Source organism: Palaemon carinicauda, chromosome 32 (assembly GCF_036898095.1).
Source record: "Palaemon carinicauda isolate YSFRI2023 chromosome 32, ASM3689809v2, whole genome shotgun sequence".
Classification (NCBI taxonomy): Eukaryota; Metazoa; Arthropoda; class Malacostraca; order Decapoda; family Palaemonidae; genus Palaemon; species Palaemon carinicauda.
Genome location: NC_090756.1, coordinates 76,912,909 through 76,935,972, shown reverse-complemented (window position 1 = coordinate 76,935,972; position 23,064 = coordinate 76,912,909). Strand labels below are relative to the sequence as shown.

The following is a 23,064-nucleotide window of genomic DNA, read 5'->3' as shown; positions in this document are numbered from 1 at the left end:
CTCTGCTCTTGGTTTTTTAATTTTATATTTTTATTTTCTCTTCATGAATGGCAGAGGCAAGGGACAGTGACATTGCCCTATCAAGCAGGACAATGCTCTAGAGACTGACCATATATGCATTGATCAGCGCCCAAGCCTCCTTTCTATCTAAGCTGGGACCAGGGAGAGTCAGGCAATGGCTGATGATGACTCAGCAGATAGACCTACAGGCTCTCCCAAATCCCCCATCCTTAGCTCACAAGGATGGTGAGGTTGCAGCGACCATAGGAACTAATGAGTTTGAGCGGGACTTGATCCCTATCTGGCAATCACCTGGCAAGGATATTATCAACGTTAACAACAAAAGGTCGTTCGTTACTGACCTTCCTCAGTGCTTTGTTAACCCTTCTCCTTATATTTAGTATTTAAGTGTTATACAAGTGTTAATGGGAACCTGCCCAAGGCCTTGAAGGGTTCCCTTGTGTTACCTTCATGAATCGAGTCAACGTAGACCCTCATTCCTTATGTCCGAGATCCTTTCCCTTTGACAGTTTCAGCCTTGTAGGAGGGCAAGAATCTGAAGTCTTCTTTTTCCAGTCCTGAATTTCTCTTGTCCAATCCTTTATTATCAGAGTTCCCAGACACCCCCAAAACTCTCCCGTTGTTGTGGAATTTTTACTTTTCCTATGGGAGGAGAAACTTCTTTCAGTCACGGCGATGAAAGGACATCGCTCAGCCATGAGCCAGGCGTTTAGATTGAAGGGAACCGACCTCTTCTCTTCGTGGGAGCTCTCGGGTTTGATTAGAAGTTTTGAGCAATCTTATCCACCCTGGGAAATCAGACCCCCAACTTGGAGTGTAATTGAGGTTCTAAGGTCCCTAAAGATGGCCCCTTATGAACCTCTGTAAGACAGACCTAAATTTAAAGCCAGTGTTCCTCCTTGCCCTGGCCTCATCGCAGCAAGTGAGCGAGCTTCATGGTCTATCGTATCCTGTCAAACTTAAAGAGATGGAGAGATCTGTCATTCTCATTCATACCTGAATTTATAGTTAAGAGCCAAAATTCATCTATTAATCACGATTGGTTTGACTCGTCCATTTCATTATTCAAGGAGGTAACTGATGAATCGGACAATTTGCTACTGTGTCCTGTGAGGACAATCTACTTTTACTTAAGGAGGACTACACCTTGCCGTCTAGGTATTCGCAATTCGTTTGTGAGTACTGGAAGAAAGAAGAAAAAAGTAACCAAGTACATGATATCTTTCTGGTTACGTGAATTAGTCTTGAGAGCTTATAAATGTTTGGGAGAAGTCTACTGGGAACCCTCCCAAACCACATGATATCTATGGAGTTGCTGCAACCCTATTGCTCCACAAGAACCTTCTGGTAGTTGAAGTGGGTGTATGGAAAAGATAGACTGCCTTCACTGCTCACTACCTGAAGGATAGTGCCCACAGATCCTTAGATGCCTTCTCTTCTTTGTTTCGTGCGTTCGGGAGTATCCTAGCTGATGGGACACTCTTGAAGGTAAGCAAAACACTATTGGTTATGAAATTTTATACAAATCCTTCAATCATATATTTTGGCTTTTCTTAACACAAAATTATACCCTGTTTTTGGACCTTGTCATGCCCATTGGCATGATTTGGGCTTGAATATCCATCTCAAAAAGCAGTGCCAACTTTATATTTTTATATTTAGATCCTCAATTTTTGAGAATTGAGACTAATAAGATTTGGTATTTGGGAATATGTTTAAGACTTCTTAGCACAAACACAGCTACCATTGAGTCGCCTAATTAAGCAGCTTCTCCTAAAGGTGCATTTACATCCCTGGCCAATCTGATTACATGCTCTTTATATTCCCTCAGATATTTCTTCACTATTTTCTGCCTTTACACAGTTATATCAGCAAATCAACTTTTTGGAATGTATCTATATTTGTGTGGATATTGATTAAAATATCCCATGCTTCTTTTGCGGTGGTTCATTCAGTGATGTTGTCCAGATCTAAATTATCCACTTGTTGTGTATTAGAACTGTGTCATTATTTCTTTGAAGTTGCTAACCTTCTAAAGTTTGTTTGTGGTTATGTGTGATATTCCTCTTTCTAATATGCATTCTTTCTTATAGTTTCTGTCTACCTTCGTGAGTCGGATAATTAAAAAAGGGATTTTGACGAAGGAAATATCTATTTCTGGGGAGAGACCTGTGACGCCCGGTGAAAAGGGTCCTTTACACTTTTCTAATATAAATCTTCCAAATATATTAGAGAAAAATAAAAGCATGGAATGCAGAGGTTACTACCCTCGCGCGATCACCTTGTGGGTGTCGTGTATACAACAAGGGCGTGTGAAAACCACTATTCACAGGCTGTCTTCCATTTAGATAATCCCTTCATCAAAGGGGAGGGCCGTGACAGGCCCTAGAGAACACAGTTGGACCACCCCACCGACACCTACTACTCGCGCCCTCCAGGTCATCCTTCTGCAAGAACATATGGCTTGGCAAGGAAAGGATGGGTCCGTACAAAAATAACCGGGAAGAGTGTCACCGGGCGTCACAGGTCTCTCCCCAGAAATAGACTTTTCCTTCGTCAAAATCCCTTTTCTGGGTCGACCTGTGACGGCCGGTGAAAATGTACCAGAGAATGCTTCCAAGCCCAATAAAGTAATAATATAATGAGGAGAATACAATCACCATGTACGACAATAATATAATATAATAATGTAAGAAACGTCCAATTACCAACTAGCCAAATGACATAGGGAAAGTAAGGCTAAATAACTAAGACGACAAGGAATCAACTGAGTGTCGAATCGCAAAAGGCATCAAACCTTACATGTCTAAGCATATCTAAACATTAAAGGAACGGTAACTACAATAACAGTTAAACCATAGAAATTAAACATGGCAAATATCATCGGGCTAATGAACTACCCAGGAGAGTGGCGACGTGGTGTGAGTGGCGGGTAGGAGGGAGAAGAGAAGAGATGGAAGAAAGGAAGAAGTAGAGATTAATGGGGAGGGAAAAGGCTCCCCACTGCCATTGTCGGGTATTTAAGGGCCTGTAAGATCTTTAGATAGTGGCGTTTGACAACCATAGGGGATTTCCAACCCGTATATTTTATAAAAATCATCAAAGTCCCTGTTCTGGAAGTAATTGATGGAGGTATCTACAGTCCGTATATCATGAGCCTGGGGAAATGATTCCGGATTAGTATGTTTAAAGAACTAGAGGATTTGTTGCCTGATACCGTGAATGGAAATAGTACCTCCTTGTTCCCACTCTTGCAGGCCGGGGAGAGTCATCATCATCCTGAAAGAAGTGAGGGGATTAGTGATGAAGGAGAAGACCGTTTCCTCAATAAGCAATGCATACATAAATCCGGATCAAATTAAATCGCCAAAGGATACCAAAAAGAAACAAATTAGAACCAACTTACATCATTGGTCCGGAGTAGCGAGGACAGCTCGTAGCAGAGCGTGCATGACTCCGGGAACCATACCATGTAGGCGGACCTTCTGTAAAAGAAAGGGGACATAAGTCTGGATGTTCCTTGAAACTTTGGTTAGTGATCCTATTCACAGGCTGGGATCAACCAAATAACTATAACTAAAAATAATGTCTATATTTATGCATATATTTAATTATAAATATGTATATATTTGGATAAATATGCATACAACATCGTGTTCAAATAGAAATAAATTTCTATTCAGTACTTGGGATCGAACGCTAGCCCCTTCTAATGAAAAGCCAGGTCAAAACCAACCATGCCATGAGAGGCTATCTACTGTTCCTTGAGACTCTGGTCAGTGAACAGATGAACCAATAGAATACTAATATCCAGTAACCACGTAACATGTAACTATAAACCTCATCGGTAAAATAATGTTAACCCCGGTTCTGAACGTCTGAGTGATCTCTGTTGCCACCAGAGATCCGGTGACAAAGGTCCGTCATAGTGAAAACGTGAACACCAGAGGTAAGATAATATTAACCTCAATGCTGAACGTCTGTGTGATATCCGGTTAAGCTGGAGATTCGATGAAAAAGGACCGTAATAATGAAATTGTGATTATTCATGAAAAAGGGTTCGTACCCTGGTTCTGATCGTCTGATTGATCTCTGTTTGTACCGGAGATCCGGTGACAAAGGTCCGTCATCGTGAAATCGTGACCCTCAGCGGTACGATAATATTAACCTCAATGCTGAACGTCTGTGTTATCTCCAGTGAAGCCGGAGATTCGATGAAAAAGGACCGTAAGAATGTAATTGTGATCAGTCATGACAAAGGTTCGTGTGCAAAAGGCCTCAGCCGGATTTCACCGTTGCACTCCAAATATCTGACTAGTTCTCACCCAATGAGTATCCATTATAGCGAAGTATAACTCAAGGTGGAGCTACGGGTGTCGGCATAAAGCGATCCCAAATAATGACTCATACACTAACGTAACCTATTAATAGTGCTAGCTATATTAACCCTTTTACCCCCAAAGGACGTACTGGTACGTTTCACAAAACCCATCCCTTTACCCCCATGGACGTACCGGTACGTCCATGCAAAAAAAGGCTATAAAAAATTTTTTTTTCATATTTTTGATAATTTTTTTTAAGAAAATTCAGGCATTTTCCAAGAGAATGAGACCAACCTGACCTCTCTATGACAAAAATTAAGGCTGTTAGAGCAATTTAAAGAAAATATGCTGCAAAATGTGCTGGGGAAAAAATAACCCCTTGGGGGTTAAGGGTTGGAAATTTCCAAAGAGCCTGGGGGTAAAAGGGTTAACAGTAACCACATCAATAAAACGTGAATATCATTAAACGTAATATCATCAACCCGGAGAATAAGAGGAGGCAGGAATAACTCGTGATCGTATAAAACGGAAAACGGGAAATCCACCTCCTCTACTCGAGCTTAATAAAGAAAACGAGAGAAGGGGTAACTCATAACTGTAGAAACAGAAAAACGAGCACTCTATGCTCACGCTCTCAAGGTTACATAATAAAGAACCAAAATCACACAATAATATGATAAGAATAATGATAAAATTGTAATAACCTAGAACGAAGAATAACAACAACGTAACAAATAAACATAAAGATATAGTCTAAAACGAGCACCTTCCTGAGGCGTGTACATAACTATAACAAAGACTAGATCGATATTCTTTGTCCAAATTGGACTTGCTAGCAAATAAATACCATAGTAAAAACCAATAATGAATAATGATAATAATATTGATCATAAAACGTAAGTGATATAACCTAGATGACAGAGTACCAGATGGGCAATATTAACTTGAAAAACTACCGAAGCGAACACAACCAAAATGGCTGCCGATACCGAAGCAGGCCAACCGCTTCCAAAACTAAAAACCATAATACTGGTAAAAGAACAAATGCCCGGTACTGAAATAAACTGTCAAAACAAACTATGGTACTTAACATTGGTAAAGGTGAAGTAGCAACGTCAGTCATGTTGAATTAACGACAATCACTTGCGAAAAACACTGAACAAAACAATTAACGACTTATTGGGCAAATCCAAAACAGAAGGATGACCTGGAGGGCGCGAGTAGTAGGTGTCGGTGGGGTAATCCAACTGTGTTCTCTAGGGCCTGTCACGGCCCTCCCCTTTGATGAAGGGATTATCTAAATGGAAGACAGCCTGTGAATAGTGGTTTTCACACGCCCTTGTTGTATACACGACACCCACAAGGTGATCTCGCGAGGGTAGTAACCTCTGCATTCCATGCTTTTATCTTTCTCTAGTATATTTGGAAGATTTATATTAGAAAAGTGTAAAGAAGGACCCTTTTCACCGGCCGTCACAGGTCGACCCAGAAAACACATTTACACGCTGTATTTTAATGCCCAACCAAGGTTACAGGGTACAGAGCATCAGTATACCCTTCAGTTCCTTCCGTACCTTGCCGTTTTCAGCATGTTTTCTGCCAGTTCTTCAAGTTAACTCAAGTCAGCTGTCATCTCTGTTATTTGGTTTTCCAATCTCTTCTTCCAAGGGGACTGTCTTTGACTCTGCTCATTTGGTTGTGATTTTTGTATCTTTATATTCATGAATTCCACAACAAGTCTCGCTCCTGCATATGCGAGGTTGTTAGTTTCTGTGATGGAACAGCTCTAGATTAGATTCAATATTTCATTGAATTCTTTTCTTTTTCCTTCAGTTTCTTCTGATTGTAGGCTTTTAGTGCTGGTATCCTTAGTTTTTCTCTCTTGTCTTGCATCCAGTGTCTTACTTCGCTCAGATGATCTTCCATCTCATCAGTCACTTCTATTTCGGTTTGTTACTTGCCATTGTATGATGGGTTGTTGGTACTGTTGTTTACATTGTGGTGTGGGAATGACCGACACTGGCATTGTGGTAAAGTTGAATTCAAGTAATTACAAAAGAGATAGAATTACATAGAGTGATATTTTAACTAAAACCCTTTTAACTCAATTCTTGTCTCTGTAGAATATTGGAGAAGAGAGTCCTGTAGAAATTTTATTACTTTAAAAAATTCCTGTGTCTCAGACTGTTCAGTGTCCTGAAGATGGACTCGTTAGAAAGAAGGTTGATCTCCGGCTTCTTTTCTCATCAAACACATCAGATGCTGTGCGGTCAAGATGACGACCATATTATTATTATTATTATTATTATTATTACTATTTTTATTATTATTATTATCATTATTATTATTATTATTATTATTATTATTATTATTACAGTATTACTACTATTATTATTATTATTATTATTATTATTATTATTATTGTCGATGTCTCGCAGGAATTTTATACAGGAGAGGGGTTTCCCAGCCCCCTCGTCCCGTCCCTTTTAGTCGCCTCTTACGACACGCAGGGATAACGTTGGCGCTATTCTAATTTTTATATGCCCCCGCGGCCATAAAGAGTAGAGGTCCCCTTTTTGTTTTGTTTCATTGTTGGTGTCGGCTACCCCCCAAAATTGGGGGAAGTGCCTTGGTATATGGATGGATTATTATTATTATTATTATTATTATTATTATTATTATTATTATTATTATTATTATTACTTGCTAAGCTACAACCCTATTTAGAAAGCAGGATGCTATAAGCTCAAGGGCTCCAACAAGGAAAATAGGTCAGTGAGGAAAGGAAATAAAGAATGAATAAACTACAAGATAAGTAATGAACAATATAAGATATTTTAAGAACAGTAACAACATTAAAATAGATCTTACATATAGCCTATAAACTATAAAAACTCAAAAACACACGAGGAAGGGAAATAACTTAGAAAAGTGTGCCCAAGTGTACCCTCAAGCAAGAGAACTCTAACCCAAGACAGTAGAAGACCATGGTACAGAGGCTATGGAACTACAGTACCCACGTCTAGAAAACAGTGGTTTGATTTTGGAGTGTCCTTCTCCTAGAAGAGCTGCTTACCATAACTAAAGAGTCTCTTCTACTCTTACCAAGAAGAAAGTAGCCAGTGAACAATAATAGTTTAGTAGTTAACTTTTTGAGTGAAAAAGAATTGTTTGGTAATCTCAGTGTTGTCAGGTAAATGAGGACAGAGGAGAATGTGGAAAGAATAGGCCTGACTATTTGGTGTATGTGTAGGCAAAGGACGAAATGAGCTTTAACGAGAGAGATGGATCCAATGTAGTATTGTCTGGCAAGTCAAAGAACCCAATAACTACCAATTACTATACCAAGGGGCCTTTGATCATAAAGACTTACTGGCATGATCAATGACTCTTACTTGTGCATCCCTATTGCTCCTCAATTTCAGTCTTGTGTAGAGTTTGAGCTAGGGAGGAGTTCGTACAAGTTCATAGTAAGGCCTTTCAGCCATAGTATAGCTGAGCTCAAGTTTGTTCATAAAACTAGCAAAGTTAGTGATGAAACTACTGCAGTTGCAGGACTTCAGGTCGTTGCCTATTTGGACATGTCATTCAAATTCTTCAGGATAAAAAATTTCAGATCAACTTTACAAAATCGAGTCTAGTTCCTGAGAAACTATTCAAGTGGTTAGGTCATTGCTGGAACAGGCCTCTAAGAAATGAATCTTACTCATGATAATAAATTTCTTTTCTCTCCAACTGGAAAGAGTTTTGGTTTTCTCCAGTTTGCTTCAGTCGTCAACCCTGCTTTGAAACCTGGTTATAAAGACTCAATAGGGTGTGGAGGAGGGCAGCTTAACAAAGGCTTCAAGTTAGATGTTCTCAGTTACATATTTGCTTCAAAGGGATTCTCAGACCATGGACCTCACAAAGACTTATTCAAGTCAGGTTGGGTAGGTCATACAGAGGAGACCTGTGTTTGGGAAATGGTCTTCTCAGTTTACAGTATATATGTTAGAATTGATGGTGGTGTTTCTGACTTTGAAGAACCTCAGTCTTGGAAGGAATTCACTCATCAAAATCTTCATCCACAAACAGAGAAGTCTATTGTGTCTGGAGAGGGGAATCTTGCTGAAGAACTCTTGAATATAATAATCCTTTCAATTATGAAGTCCCCTCTGGATAGGGATCTGTTCTCCATACAGTCCACCTATCAGGTGCTCTCAGTGTAACGGTGGACCCTTTCCCTGGATAGAGTGGACCTTAGACCTGAGCTCCTTCCTCGAGATCCAAAATAAGATGATTTAACAGACATAGCATACCTTTGGACTCGGAAGGACTCTTGATCTGCAATTATTGTTTTTAGTTGGCATGTGAAGGAAAATAGATTTAGACTGGTGCGATTGTATTATTGGTGTACCTCACATGAACCATTGACAATTTTATGGTCTTTGCATTCACCTCTGTCCCAGCTTATTTGAATTCATCTTGCTGTAGAACCTCTTATATATTTGCTATACCTTAGTGCTGATTGGACTCATTCTCATGAGTGCCATCCCAGTCTTCAGATTGCTCTGTCTCAAAGTTTACATATAAGCCATGGTTAGGACATACCTGGGGATCCAAATACAGCAGGCAGGGCAAAAGTAAAGATGGGTGAACCTGAAAACATTTGTGGGGTTTTCATATTACTTTTTTCCTCCTGCTTCTAAATGTCATGCCTCCTGTATTTGATAGATTTTGAGTTTCTTATCATTGTCATCTAAATTTTTAGAACTTTTTTTTAGCTCAAGAGATTTTGCTGTCTTGAATTTCAAATGAAAGAAAACTAGTATAAATACAGTATTGTATCTATTTACTGATATGTGTTTTATTTTTGTCGTTACCATTATACCATTACATAAGAAGGCAGTGTTAATTTATTCTTGTCATTTTTTTACCCAATCATTTTGATAAATTGAATGTTTGTTTTATATTTTCTGCTCCTGTAGTGTGGTGACTACGGAGAAGAGAATTTGAAGGAGATCTTCATCGCCACAGAGGAGTCATTTGGAAAACTCAACAACATACAAGAACATTATGCCAGCATCTTAGCTGAAGTATGTTTAGCTATACCACATATGGTAGGTATCAGAGTAGTTTTAAGGGGTGTTAGTAATAATTACTGATTTAGATGTAGAAAAAGAGGTTTGCCAAAACCTATTACAGACAGCACATGAGATTAGAGATTATATCAGTATTATGACCATTGGACAAGTATTGAAATAACAAAATTTCCAATTGGACTTTATCATGTAGCTTGGATAGTTTAAATCCTTCCCGTCCCTGTTTCAAGACCCAGGCAATTGCTGTATTAAATAACTTTAATTAAGTCTGTCAAAACTCGTGAAAAAACACTAGTTCTTCTAGATAACCTTTATATGATTTTATCATTTATTTTTTATTGTTCCATCTTCATTATTCACAAAAAAAAAAATGCCATTTCTAAAGTAGGTAACCACTCCTATCTGTTGGCATTCATTTCTCTGTTAGAAAACTAAGCTATTTTTTCCTACACAAATACAAACCATCATACTTTGAATAGTTAAAAGTTTCTCAATGGTTAGAACAAAATTTGCTCATCCCGTTATCCCTCCCTCTAATGGGTGGGTGGGTTGGGGGAACCATCACTGTATAGTAGGTCTACTCTGATTGTTACAAAGCAGGCGGCATGTATGCGAATGCAAACATTTTCTCAAACCCTAATTGGGCATGAACTAAAAAGACTTTTGTTTGGTTGTTATTTGTAATTTTGGCGGAAGGGTACTATACACTTTTAATTTAGAGTGCAAGGAATTAATGCTTTTACCAGAATATTTGACTCATGAGTTCTTGATGACTGGCAGTTGTCAGCCATTTTGTGATGCTTGTTTGGTTCCTCATACTGTGAGGCATTTACTTATTGATTGTCCCAGTCTTATGGGTATCGGGGAACAATTCCCATCTGAAGCTCATGGTGAGGATGGTAAGTACATCCTCATCCAAGATTCTTGGAGGGGACTTTTTTTATGATGCCAGTGGCATTCTTAAGTTCATATTGGAAGCTGGCCTTCTTACTCGGCTTTAAATGATATGTTAAATTTGTTCCGACACAGATACAAACCTTCTCTATTTATTAGGGTATTACTTTCGGCAATGCTGAAAACCAGCCAAGACAATTTTAGTGAGGAATAATTGTGAGGCGAGTACAAACTAACAGACTAAATCGCTATACTTTAAACCGCTATTCTTTAAATCGCTATTCTTCGTAGGTCCAAATTGGACTTGCAAGCAAATAAATACCATAGTAAAAACTAATAATAATTAATGATAACACAAAAGGCCATAAAACGTAAGTGATATAACCTAGATGACAGAGTACCAGATGCCCGGTACTGTCAAAAGCTGCCAAAACAAACTATGGTACTTAACATTGGTAAGGGTGAAGTAGCAACGTCAGTCATGTTGAAATAACGAGAAACTCTTCGAAAAAACACTGTGCCCAAAAAACTTGACTTGTTTGCAAGTCCAAAATCAGAAGGATTACCTGGTGAGCGCGAGTGGTAGGTGTCGGTAGGGTAACCCAACTGTATTCTCTAGGGCCTGTCACGGCCCTCCCCCTTTGATGAAGGGATTATCTAAATGGAAGACAGCCTGTGAATAGTGTTTTACAAACGCCCTTGTTAGATATACGACACCAACAAGGTGCTCGCGCGAGGGTTGTAACCTCTGCATTCCATGCTTTTAATTTTCTCTGGTATATTTGGAAGATTTATATCAGAAAAAGTACAAAGAAGGACTTTTCACCGGCCGTCGCAGGTCGACCCAGAAATTACCCCATCCGGTAGTTAGCGGGATGGGGTTGGGGTAGACTAGCTACCCCGCTCACTCACACCTGACGGTTGAGTAACCACTTTTACTTTTGGCTCGGTAGAGTGTAGACATGCCGTCTCTCTCTCCCGTTAACAACCTGCCTTGGCTTTATTGCTTTTCCTTTTTCTTTTGTGTGTATGTTTGTCCCGCTATGCGGACATGTCCTGGTATTGAGGGCCGCCACTGCGGCACCTTTATGTCGGCCTTGAAGACAGACCCACATCTTTTATGCCCGGCTTGCCGGGGAACTCAGTGTTCGCGGGACAACACCTGTTCTGAGTGTAGGGAGTGGCCTGCCTCCCAGTGGGAGAGGTTTGCGCGTAAGGAGAAGAAGAAGTCTTGACACGCACGACCGCCTTGGCGTGCGCAAACAAAATGGCGATCATGGCGTGCAGGTTCATCATATGGGGCTCCATATGTACGAACAGCCTATTGCTAGCCATGCGCACGAACATCCTGTTGTGCACCATGTGCGTGAGAAACCTTATCCGCGCCAGGTGCACGAACAACCTCATGCGCTCCAGGAGCGCGAAAAAGGTGCACAAAATCGGGAGAGGTGCCCGCGCGAGCCCCTTCCGCCTACCAACAGTTCGGCGCAAGAGCGTATGATCATCTTGGCGCTCATAATCAGTCTCTCGAGCCCCTTGGGTCTCAACAGAGACAACGGTCGCCTATGCGACCGAGCCCAGATCCTATCCCTAAGGGTAGGCCTGTGCCTATCTTGCCCGTAGGGAAGCCTCCATCGGACAAGAGGGTTAGGTAACCTGCCCAGGTTCCTAAACCCAGGGAGCAGTCCTTTCCTAAGGACCTTCCCCCTAGTTCCACAGGAGCCCGTGACCCCCCGTGGCTTAGCAACTTATTTAATGTAATGCACCAAGTCATGAAGGGAGTCGTTCCCCGCTCCCAGTCCTTAAGTGATATACCTAGGATTCCCTTGTCGCCTCCTCTCTTCCCGGGGTCCTCTCCTCCCTCCGATCCTAGGAGGAGGTGGGGAGTTCTCGCACAGGCAGGCGCCTCAGGCAAGGGGAGACTATCATCCCCTCGCAAAAGACCTCTGGAGGAGATTAGGCAGGAACCTCAGGGTAGCCCCCTGCAGTTCAAGACGCCACAGGCCAGGCCAAAGGGGGAAAGGAAAAGGATTCGTCCTTCAACCCCCAAGGAGGATAGGGTTACGTACTATGGAGGCTCCTTCCCTTCTTTACTGGTCGAGATAGTGTCTAATGAGGCACAACCTGCAACCGGACGGGATTCATCCTGTACGGCAATGGACTTAACTTCCACCCGTAAGCCGACAGAGTCCTCTAGGCCCTTGGGGACAGAGGATCTCCGGCCTCGTAGGAGGAACCAAAGGATTTGTTCACCATCTCCAAATCCTCGGCCAGACTTTCTTCCTCACTGCCTCCCAGGCAGCCGGAACCAAGCACCTCCCGGTAGTTCCCCTATCCCCAGTCGATACAGTTGACGACTTCGACTCACGCCGGGCTCCTATGGATGAGAGCTTGGACGTGGAAGGGCAGAGCGATCTCGAGGACGACGCTCTGCCAGCAGCCGCTAGCCCTAAGCTTACAGAGGATGAGAGGAAGGAGTCGGAACACGCCTTCTGGCAGGTTCTAGCCTGCATCCGTTCCATTACTGGACTTCCAGATCCATCAGCAGCCCCTCTAGATGGGAAAGAAACGGTCCTTGGCCAGTTCTATGGCACTCAGAAACCTCATAGGACCAGTGCAGCTTTGCCCTGGTCAAAGGGTCTGAAGAGTGCCAAACAGAAGGCTGTCTCAGGCAACTGGTTCCACCTCTTCTCTCCGCTCCAACTCGTCTTTCAAGCTCTTACCTCCTCCGTATGTGTTTCAGAGGAGGTACTATGAGATCCTCGGAGAATCTCTTCCAACGCTGCCTCTTGACCACTCTATAGAGGCACTCTTGAAGGCCACCCCCTTCGAGAAACTCTTGGGACTCCATGTCTCCTTTCCGGCCTCTGAAATCCTAAACTAGGAAAAGGTGGCGAAGTACGCCATGCAAGCTACTTCGTGGCTGGATTTTTGGTTGGGATCCATAGGACAACTGATGCGGTCTAAAGACCTGTCTCTTGAGTCCTCCAGGAAGTCTTTGGAGACTTTCCTATTGTCTGGCACTCGGGCCATCGATTTCCTCTCTCATCAGGTAGTGAACCTTTGGGCCAACACTATCCTGAAGAGGAGGGATGCCGTCATAGAAAAGCTCTATAAACATTTCCCTCAGGCCGAAGTAGCGAGTCTGAGAAATGCTCCTTTCGAGGGCAATTCTTTGTTCCATCCCGAGGATGTCGAGTGGGTGGCAGAGAGGTGGAGGAAGTCCAGTCAGGACTCCCTCATCCAAAAGGCCTTAACAGCGAGACCTTACCCCTCTCAGCCTCAGCGAAAAACACAGCAGAACCCGCAGCCGAAAAGGGCTAGAGACCCAAAACAGCGCGGTAAAAAGGGTGCAAAGCAGGCCTTTCACAGCAAAAAGTCCTTCCATGGGGGAAAGAGTAAGAAGGGATCTGGCCAAGGCTGGTCCCAATAAGGCAGGCAATCCTCCTATTTGTCCACCTGTGGGGGGATGCCTGCAAAACCACTGGCAGAGGTGGCTTTACCACGGGGGCCGAACCCTGGACGGTCGAGGTGATTCGTTCAGGGTATCGTATCCCGTTCACCCTCTTTCTCCCTCTACTGACTTGAGTGCCGATTACATTGAACTCCTGTACGAAGGGATCTGCACAGGAGTTTGCCCTCAGGGCAGAAGTCCTGTCCATGTTGGAGAAGGACGCTCTCCAGGAGGTCCTCGATGGGTGCCCAAGCTTCTACAGTCGACTCTTTCTTGTGGAAAAGGCGTCTGTAGGCTGGAGACCAGTCATCGACCTCTCGACCCTGAACAGGTTTGTCGAACAGACACCTTTCAGGATGGAGACGCCCGACACAGTCAGACAAGCGATAAGACCTCTGAACTTCACGTGCACTCTAAGATCTGAAGGACGCATACTTCCAGATCCCAATTAATCCGTCTTCCAGGAAGTATCTGAGATTCATGTTTAATCGGAAGCATTACCAGTTCAGGGTACTGTGTTTCAGTCTTTCCACAGCACCCCAGGTATTCACGAGAGTATTCGCCCTAGTATCATCTTGGGCTCACAGAGTCGGCATCCGTTTCCTAAGATACTTGGACGACTGGCTGATTCTGGCCCTTCTCCGCCACTGAGACAAGCTTCTAAGGTTTTGCCAGGATCTGGGGATCGTGGTAAACCTCGAGAAGTCTCAACTGCTCCCCTCTCAAGTACTGGTATATCTAGGCATGCAATCAGACACCCTAAGGCACAAAGTGTTTCCATCAGACGGAAGAATCCAGAGACAGAGAGATAGCACGGGTCTTCCTTAGTCGGGAAGAGCTCCCGGCGCAGAATTGTCGTCGCATTCTCGGTCACCTCTCTTCCCTGACCCGACTGGTCCCCAACAGTCGCCTCAGGATGAGATCCCTCCAGTGGAACCAACACTCCAATTCCCGGGATCACCTAGTCCGCATAGGGATAGAGGAACAGTCGGACCTCAGGTGGTGGCTGGCGGAGCCGAACCTCTGCAAAGAGGTTGATCTTCTTATCTCTCCCCCGGAATTGATGCTTTTTTCGGATGCATCAAAAGAAGGGTGGGGGGCTCACGTACTGCACCATTACATCTCCGGCCAATGGTCTGAATCAGAAAGGTACCAGCACATAAATCTCTTAGAGATGTGTGGGCAGCCTTTCTGGCCCTCAAAGAGTTCCACAATGTCCTGGCGGAGCACTACGTGGTGCTGATGAGCGACAACGCCACAGTAGTAGCTTATCTAAGCAAATAGGGCGGCACCTTTTCGCAGCAGCTGTGCCATTTTGCAGTATACTCAGATGGGCAGAGGACAACTCGGTGACTCTATCAGCTCGCTTCATTCCGGGCAAGCGGAATGTGCTAGCAGACCAGCTGAGCAGAGTGACTCAGATAGTTGGCACCGAGTGGTCTTTGAATCCTCTGATAGCCAATAAAGTCCTGACTTTGTGGGGTTCCCCGTCTGTGGGTCTGTTTGCAAAGGCCCTGAATTTCATGCTCCCGTTTTACTTCTCCCCAGTCCCGGATCCCCTTCTCCATTGGTCCTGTGGTGGCCGCACAACAAGTCATCTAATGCCTCAGGTTCCTTGATGGACAGGTAGCAGAGGGTTGAGGGCTGAGGTTACCCGGGTTAGTGTAGGGTGAATGAAAAGAATGTCTGGCTCACTTCTTTCTTTCTCCTTCTCCCCCCCTAGGGAAATAGCTCCGCAAGACCGAAGCATAGCTGACCTCACCCCTCTGCAGGTAAGAATCATTTCCCTTGTGCATCCTTGGTATGAATGAATACTTTGTTACATCACCAATACCTCTAGAGGGAGGGTATTGTATATGTCTTGGAATCCTCGAGTTCCTACGTGAAGATAAGCCACGAGTCTCTCTCACATAAGCTTCTGCAGGCCGCTATTAGTGAGTTACCTTGTAACTACTTTGATTTTAGTGAGGGTAGAGTTCCCTCTACTATCGATCACAGATCGAAATACAGTAGAGAGGACCCCGGGTCATGACCAAGGCCAGTTGGTAGGACTTCCTCCCTCCTAAGAGTAAGTCACCCTATTATAAATAGCGAAGGTTTGTATCTGTGTCGGAACAAATAGCAAATTTGGAAATAATTTGTATTTTCCTAACATACAACCTGGAGCTATTTATACAAATTGGCCCGCCACTCTGTCCTCCTAGAAGTCCTGCCAAAAAGCAAAAGTGGTTACTCAACCGACAGGTGTGAGTGAATGGGGTATCCAGTCTATCCCAACCCCCTCCCGCTAACTAGCGGATGGGGTAATTATCCCTCGCTAAAATTGTCGTGGCTGGTTTTCAGCGTTGCCGAAAGTAATATCCTATAAATAGCTCCAGGTTTGTATGTTAGGTAAAATACAAATTATTTCCAAATTTTTTATTCTAAATGTTTCATTGTCAAGTTATATATTGCTTTCTGTTTTTATTTTAGTTTTTTATCTTTAAGTTATTAATTGTCGATTAAGAATACTGTACTTGAATTGGCATCAATGACCACTGATGTTATGACGGCAGATAATTACAAATCATTCATTCATATGCCTGAAGCTTCCCAGTCACTCAATCAGTAACAGAACGACTAATAAGAGGGTTTATTTCAGAAGAGTCTCTACTGTGGGTGTGGAAAGTAAATCATTTAGTCGTTCAATGCGAAAATATCAACCAGCCTATCTATTTTATTTTTAGTATTTAAGGGAAAAATGGTTGCAATAGTATTGTTGCTTTTCCAGAAATATAAATCCCAAAGATTCCTGTTATGTAAAACATTTATTATCAGCAATTTTAAAATTTCACTTGATTTCCATAAATAGGGTCGAGGTTATGAGAGGTCCCATACCATCAGATTCCTCAAGTGCAGTCTTCTTCCTCTTCTTTGTCTGCATCTTTTCCCACTTTTATGTGGGGTCGATGTTTCTGGCCAGCGTTCTCCATCTACCTCTGTCCCACACTTCATCACCGATTAATCCCTTTGATCGAAGGTCATCCTTGATACCGTCCACCCACCTTCGCTTTGGTCTCCCTCTCCTTCTCGTTCCCTGTACCCCTATTTCTATCACTCTCCTCCCAATATACTGTTCATCTCTTCTCATGACATGACCATACCACCTCAGTCTACTTTCTTGGATCTTATCTGATATTTCTCTAACTCCTTTAGATTCCCTAAGTGCAACAGTGTTTTAATATGACCTTAGTTAAATTTAGATGATGTTTTCTTTGAAAAAGAAAGTTCTTATATATAAGAAAATTTCATTTTTTTGTTGCAGATTGACTCGACATTGCAGGAGTTTGAAATGGTTCTTTCTAAGAGAAATGCCATGTTGCAGCAGTGGGCAGAATTGCAAGTCCAGAAAATTAAGGATGACCTCTCCAAGTGCCGTCAATCAACGGAAACCTTACAGGATGTAAAGCACCGTATGGATTCTCTCTTGTCTATCATAAATAAGAATAACTGAGGAAAGTTGGTGTCATTTTTTCGCTCAAGTTGAGGATGAATCTTATGATTTACATTATTTATTTTACAGTTTAGATTCTTTTTTATACTTTGTTCAAATGATTATTTTATTGTTATATCATGTTTAGTACTGGTACAAGAATTTGCTGATTTATATCCCACGACCTTAATTGTGAAAATGGTTTAAAGTGATATAAATGTCTCCATTTAGTATGCAAGCTATAATGTTCAGTAGGGCATTTATTGTTATGTCATTTCTTGGATGACAAATTAAGTTTGTTGTGGGTGACTATTCTCTCAGGGAAGAAATTTCTTTTAGGTAATGCATAGCAAATGTCATTTGGTACTTTTTCTAATTGTTCCTTTATATTCTTTATTATTTCTCAAGTCAATAAGCTATTTTATTTTATTGTCACTGATGTCAGGATGACAAGAAAAGATGTGGTTTTTTGCTTATCATTATTCTCATGTTTTTTCTGTTTAATAATAATGACATAGATTTTATTGTGTTTTATAGAAATAATATCATGGCTGTGTCCATATCACATTATTTTGGAAGGCTCACTCTTAATCCACAGAATCTCAAGCGTTTTACCCCGATGTTTCAGTAGATCTAACTGAAAATTGTTCCGAAACCGAAATACAAACCACGCTATTTACATAGGGTATTACTTTCAGCGTAGCTGAAAGGCGAGCCATTAGATTTTTAACGAGGGTTAACTACCCTCTCGCTACCTAGCGAGGGGGTAGGGGAGGGGTAGCTTGCTACCCTCCCCCCCTACACACTGGTGAATTGCCTCACTCCGCTTTTGGCTCGGACGATGAGCAGACGTCTCTGTTCCCGTCCTCGCATGGCAGCCATTTAACGTTTTTTCTTTACTTAATTACTTACTTTTCTTATACTCAATATATATATATGTAAACATATTTTCATGTTTATGTATATATTTGAGTATAGAAATCAGTAAGTTTCCTTTTCAGTGTTCGTGCTGTGTGTGTGTAGTGTACGATATTACCGTGTAGTCCGCCCGGCAGTCAGGCCACCACGGTGTAATTTCATGGATCGCGATCTCTTCCTTGGTCCTTCGGTTCTTCCTTCGGCTCCTTCCTCCTGCTGTGGACCAAGATCTCCTGTAGCTGAGTCTCGCTGTAGATCTTCTGATCGCCAGCGCTCACCTGTGCTTCTGAGACCTTCTGTGCGCCAGCTCTCTTCAGCTCGCCAGCGCACTTCTGCGCCCTTTCCTGCTACGCGCCAACGGTCTCCTGAATGCCCACGATTGCTTGCTCGCCAACGCACATCTGCGCGCCTCCTGATGTGCGCAAATGCGCGCCAACATTCGCCCTCGTGCCCACAATCTCCGGATCTGGGCCCAAGCAAGGAGATTGTTCCTTCACTGTACGTGGGCGCCGTGGGGAGTCGTCATCGCTGGACTTATTATTGTTTCTCCGCTGCTCCTCCTTCCCTACGGGGAATGTGGGTTTCAGCGAAGGAAACATGAAAGTGTAGTTTGACTACGGTCTCTCTCTCTCTCTCTCTCTCTCTCTCTCTCTCTCTCTCTCTCTCTCTCTCTCGGTTGTTCACCCTTTACTACGTACTACCTTTACTACGTACTACGGTAGCTTCCTTCCCGTGTCAGTTGGAGTTGCTACGCCATTCATTTTATCTCAATCATTTTTTTATGAAATCTAATTGTATTTGTTAACTTTTCAGCTTTTTTGTAGAATGCTTCCCTTTGAGGTTTTTCGTTCTTACTTTTAGTGAACATTCTTAATTGAATTACATAATTATAATTGTTATAATTCTGTTTTTGTTACAGTTCTCCGCCCTTCCCCCTTCCTCGTGAGTGTAAGTGGGGGATGAGGGCACATGCCTGTTGTGTAATTCTTGTGTTCTTTTCCCTCGAGGTTCCTCTTCAGAGTCTCCCCGGGGGGATGAATGTTAACTAATTACTATTTTTTATTTTCACAGTTAACGATCTAGTTTTTTCGTTTGCCTAATGTGACAACGAAGCAGAGCTGTCTTGTTGGGGCCTGGGGAGTCTGCTGTTGCTGCCTCCTCAATAGGACTTTGTCAGGGGCGTGTCTCCTTCTCCTGAAAGTTCTCCCGTGACAACTGACAGCTCTTCAGTTCATCTTAGAACTCAGGAGGTTTGCCTCCTTGGGTGGGTAACTTCCCTTCTGAGGGGGGTTCCCTGCCCAGGTTTGAGTTTTTTCCCTTCTGGGGGGAACTTCTCTTACCTTAATTATTATTATTATTATTTGTTCCTGGTCCTCCGGCGGTTATGCTCTTGGTGCTGAGCGACCGCTTTTGTAACCTTGCTCAAGGGGCTGAGCGGTTGCAAGCCCGGACCATGGAATTCGTGCGACTATGCTTTTGGTGCTGAGCGGTCGCACCTGCAGCTACGCTCAAGGGGCTGAGCAGCTGCAGGAGCCCCTCTTCGGAGGATTGCTCTTTATAGGACACTTGCTGACCCATCGGCCCTATGGGCTCCATCTTCAGTCTCTTCTACGAAGTGTTCACACTCATAGAGACTCCTCTTCGGAGAACTCCTTCGGCTGTTGTTGCTGTTGTTGCTGAAGGTTCAGTCCACTTCGGGGGGCAGCTGAGCCCTACGGTCTCTCCTGCAAGTGCTTCTCTCCCTCTCGCTAGCTAGCGAGAGGGTAGTTGACCCTCGTTAAAAATCTAATGGCTCGCCTTTCAGCTACACCGAAAGTAATACCCTATGTAAATAGCTAAGGTTTGTATGGTTAGGAAAAATACAAATCATCTCCAAATTTGTCATGCTTCCATCATAAAACAGCACTATACAGTTGATTTATACAAGCGGTGCTTTGTGTTCTCAGTAAAGGTTAGAGACTGTCATGTAGGGAGATGTAGGAATCAGATCTTACCATTTGAGAGGAATTCAGTGTTCTTGAAGCTGTGAAAAGTCAACAGGATTGGCTGTTAAATCAATAGATAAGTGTTTTATGCTGATTCTAAGTAACTCTTCAAGGGAACTTATCAATTATGGCAGCCCACTTTCCTCTTCTGTCCTCCTTTGAATTCATTAAATACTCGATAGCTAATCTGGTTCACTCATAGTTTATCTTGATCCTGAACTTTCGTGAGTTACGGAGCTGAGGGTCCTGTCTTCGAAACCCTGTCTGTTCTTTTTAAATGTTTTCAACCAGCAGCGCTCATGAGGCCAGGACATCTTTGACTTAGCTACTGCTTCTGAAAATCTTTGGGAAAGTGGGAAAGCTTCATAGGTCTCCTCCTGGAATGAAGAATTCCCTGCTTTGCTCCTCCTTAACCAGGTACTGAAGCAGTTTGATATATATGAAGTGAAAGACTTTTGTCATTTCATGAAAATTTCAATATTTTTATACTCTGTAGATATAGATAATTGATATTTTTATACTTAGTAGATACAAATATTCAATGTTATTCTTAAACTTGGATACACATATTCAATATTATTCTTAAACTTAGATACACATATTCAATGTTATTCTTAAACTTGGATACACATATTCAATATTATTCTTAAACTTAGATACACATATTCAATGTTATTCTTAAACTTAGATACACATATTCAATATTATTCTTAAACTTAGATACAAATTTTCAATATTATTCTTAAACTTAGATACATATATTCAATGTTATTCTTAAACTTAGATACAAATATTCAATATTATCCTTAAACTTAGATACAAATATTCAATGTTATTCTTAAACTTGGATACAAATATTCAATATTATTCTTAAACTTAGATACAAATATTCAATGTTATTCTTAAACTTGGATACAAATATTCAATATTATTCTTATTCTTAACCTGTTTCATTATCAGTCATGGCCTCCCTTTATTCTGGTTTTTGTTCACTCATAAACCAGCTGGCCATAACAGCGAAGGACATACTTTGTGAGAAAACAAAATCCTCCGAGTGATAGGAAGGTTCGCTTGAGAGCACAAAATACTTCCATTTATTTTTCTTTTTCAAAAGAATTTGAATGAGCTCCATGGAGGTTTATAGACCAAATACAGTACAGCAAGGTTGATAGTAAACACTTATTAGTTTTGAAATCTCAAGATGTTTTCAGGAGCCTGTTTAATATAGCTTATTTTTTTTTTTTATTGGATTTTAACCCTTTTACCCCCAGGATCTTTGGAAATTTCCAACCCTTAATCCCCAAGGGGTTACTTTTTTCCCAGCACATTTTGGTGTATATTTCTTTTAAATTGCTTTAACAGTCTTATTTTTTGTCATAGAGAGGTCAGGTTGGTCTCATTCTCTTGGAAAATGTCTGAATTTTCTCAAAAAATTATCAAAAATATGAAAAAAATCATTTTTATAGCATTTTTTTGCAAGGACGTACCGGTACGTCCATGGGGGTAAAGGGATGGCTTTTGTGAAACGTACCAGTACTGTACGTCCTTTGGGGGTAAAAGGGTTAAGAAAATTGTCCAGCTTGTATTAGTTTGCAGTATGTCAATGGAAGAATTGAATTCTTTATATTGATTTCTTTGTAATTATTTATTGAATTCATTGTAATCTCTTTTAAAGGAACTTCCATTTGGTATCAATATTGAACCCCCTTTCATTATATGAGTTATCTATAGCAGAAAGACATAATAATGTATCTGGTTGCCTTCAAATAAACAATTGTGTCCACAGTTCTTTTCATATGTTCCATTTCTTTATTAAAACATTTCATTTGTGAGAATGTTTCAAGAGAGAGAGAGACGCATGTTCGAAATTTGATTTGGCAACAGGGCTTGAAGTAAATGACCGTGATTTTCAGTCAAAAGATAGCATAAGTCATATGAAGAAAACAAGAAAAGTAAGTTCAATGAATATTCAATAAAAATTACCCTTTGGAAATAGTGTTGGTAGTGCTAAGTGTATTGGTATATTTCCGAGATACGATCTGCAGGATATGGTTGACTCGCACAGTCCATTTCTTTACTTATTTGGAGGTAATTTTTTGCAAACCTCAGATTATTGAGCTCGGGGAGAAGATAAAATTCATCTGTCTTGAAGATTTCTTACTTACATACTAGTCCACAGATTTAATGGTAATTATACATACATATACCAAGGCACCTCCCCAAATTTTTGGGGGTAGCCGACTTCAACAAATGAAACAAAAACAAAAAAGGGGACTCTACTCTCTACGTTCCTCCCAGCCTAAGAAGGGACTCAACCGAGTTCAGCTGGTACTGCTAGGGTGCCACAGCCCACCCTCCCACATTATCCACCACAGATGAAGCTGCATAATGCTAAATCCCCTACTGCTGCTACCTCCGCGGTCATCCAAGGCACCGGAGGAAGCAGGAGGGCGTACCGGAACTGCATCACAATCGCTCGCCATTCATTCCTATTTCTAGCACGCTCTCTTGTCTCTCTCACATCTATCCTCCTATCACCCAGAGCTTCCTTCACTCCATCCATCCACTCAAACCTTGGCCTTCCTCTTGTACTTCTCCCATCAACTCTTGCATTCATCACCTTCTTTAGCAGACAGCCATTTTCCATTCTCTCAACATGGCCAACCCACCTCAACACATTCATATCCACTCTAGCTGCTAACTCATTTCTTACACCTGTTCTCACTCTCACCACTTCGTTCCTAACCCTATCTACTCGAGATACACCAGCCATACTCCTTAGACACTTCATCTCAAACACATTCAATTTCTGTCTCTCCGTCACTTTCATTCCCCACAACTCCGATCCATACATCACAGTTGGTACAATCACTTTCTCATATAGAACTCTCTCTATATTCATGCCCAACCCTCTATT

General features: G+C 42.0%; 1 protein-coding gene across 3 annotated transcripts in view; it reads left to right on the top strand.

Annotated features, from left to right (window-relative positions):
* Window positions 1-17,911, top strand: part of LOC137625391 (uncharacterized) — a 74,262-nt gene extending 56,351 nt beyond the window's left edge. For all 3 annotated transcript variants that reach the window (XM_068356259.1, XM_068356261.1, XM_068356258.1), the window contains exons 4-5: window positions 9,311-9,442; window positions 17,077-17,911. In XM_068356259.1, coding sequence (XP_068212360.1) covers window positions 9,311-9,442; window positions 17,077-17,265 — 321 coding nt within the window. In that variant the 3' untranslated portion in view covers window positions 17,266-17,911. The remainder of the gene's footprint in view (window positions 1-9,310; window positions 9,443-17,076) is intronic.
* Window positions 17,912-23,064: the final 5,153 nt, after the last annotated feature.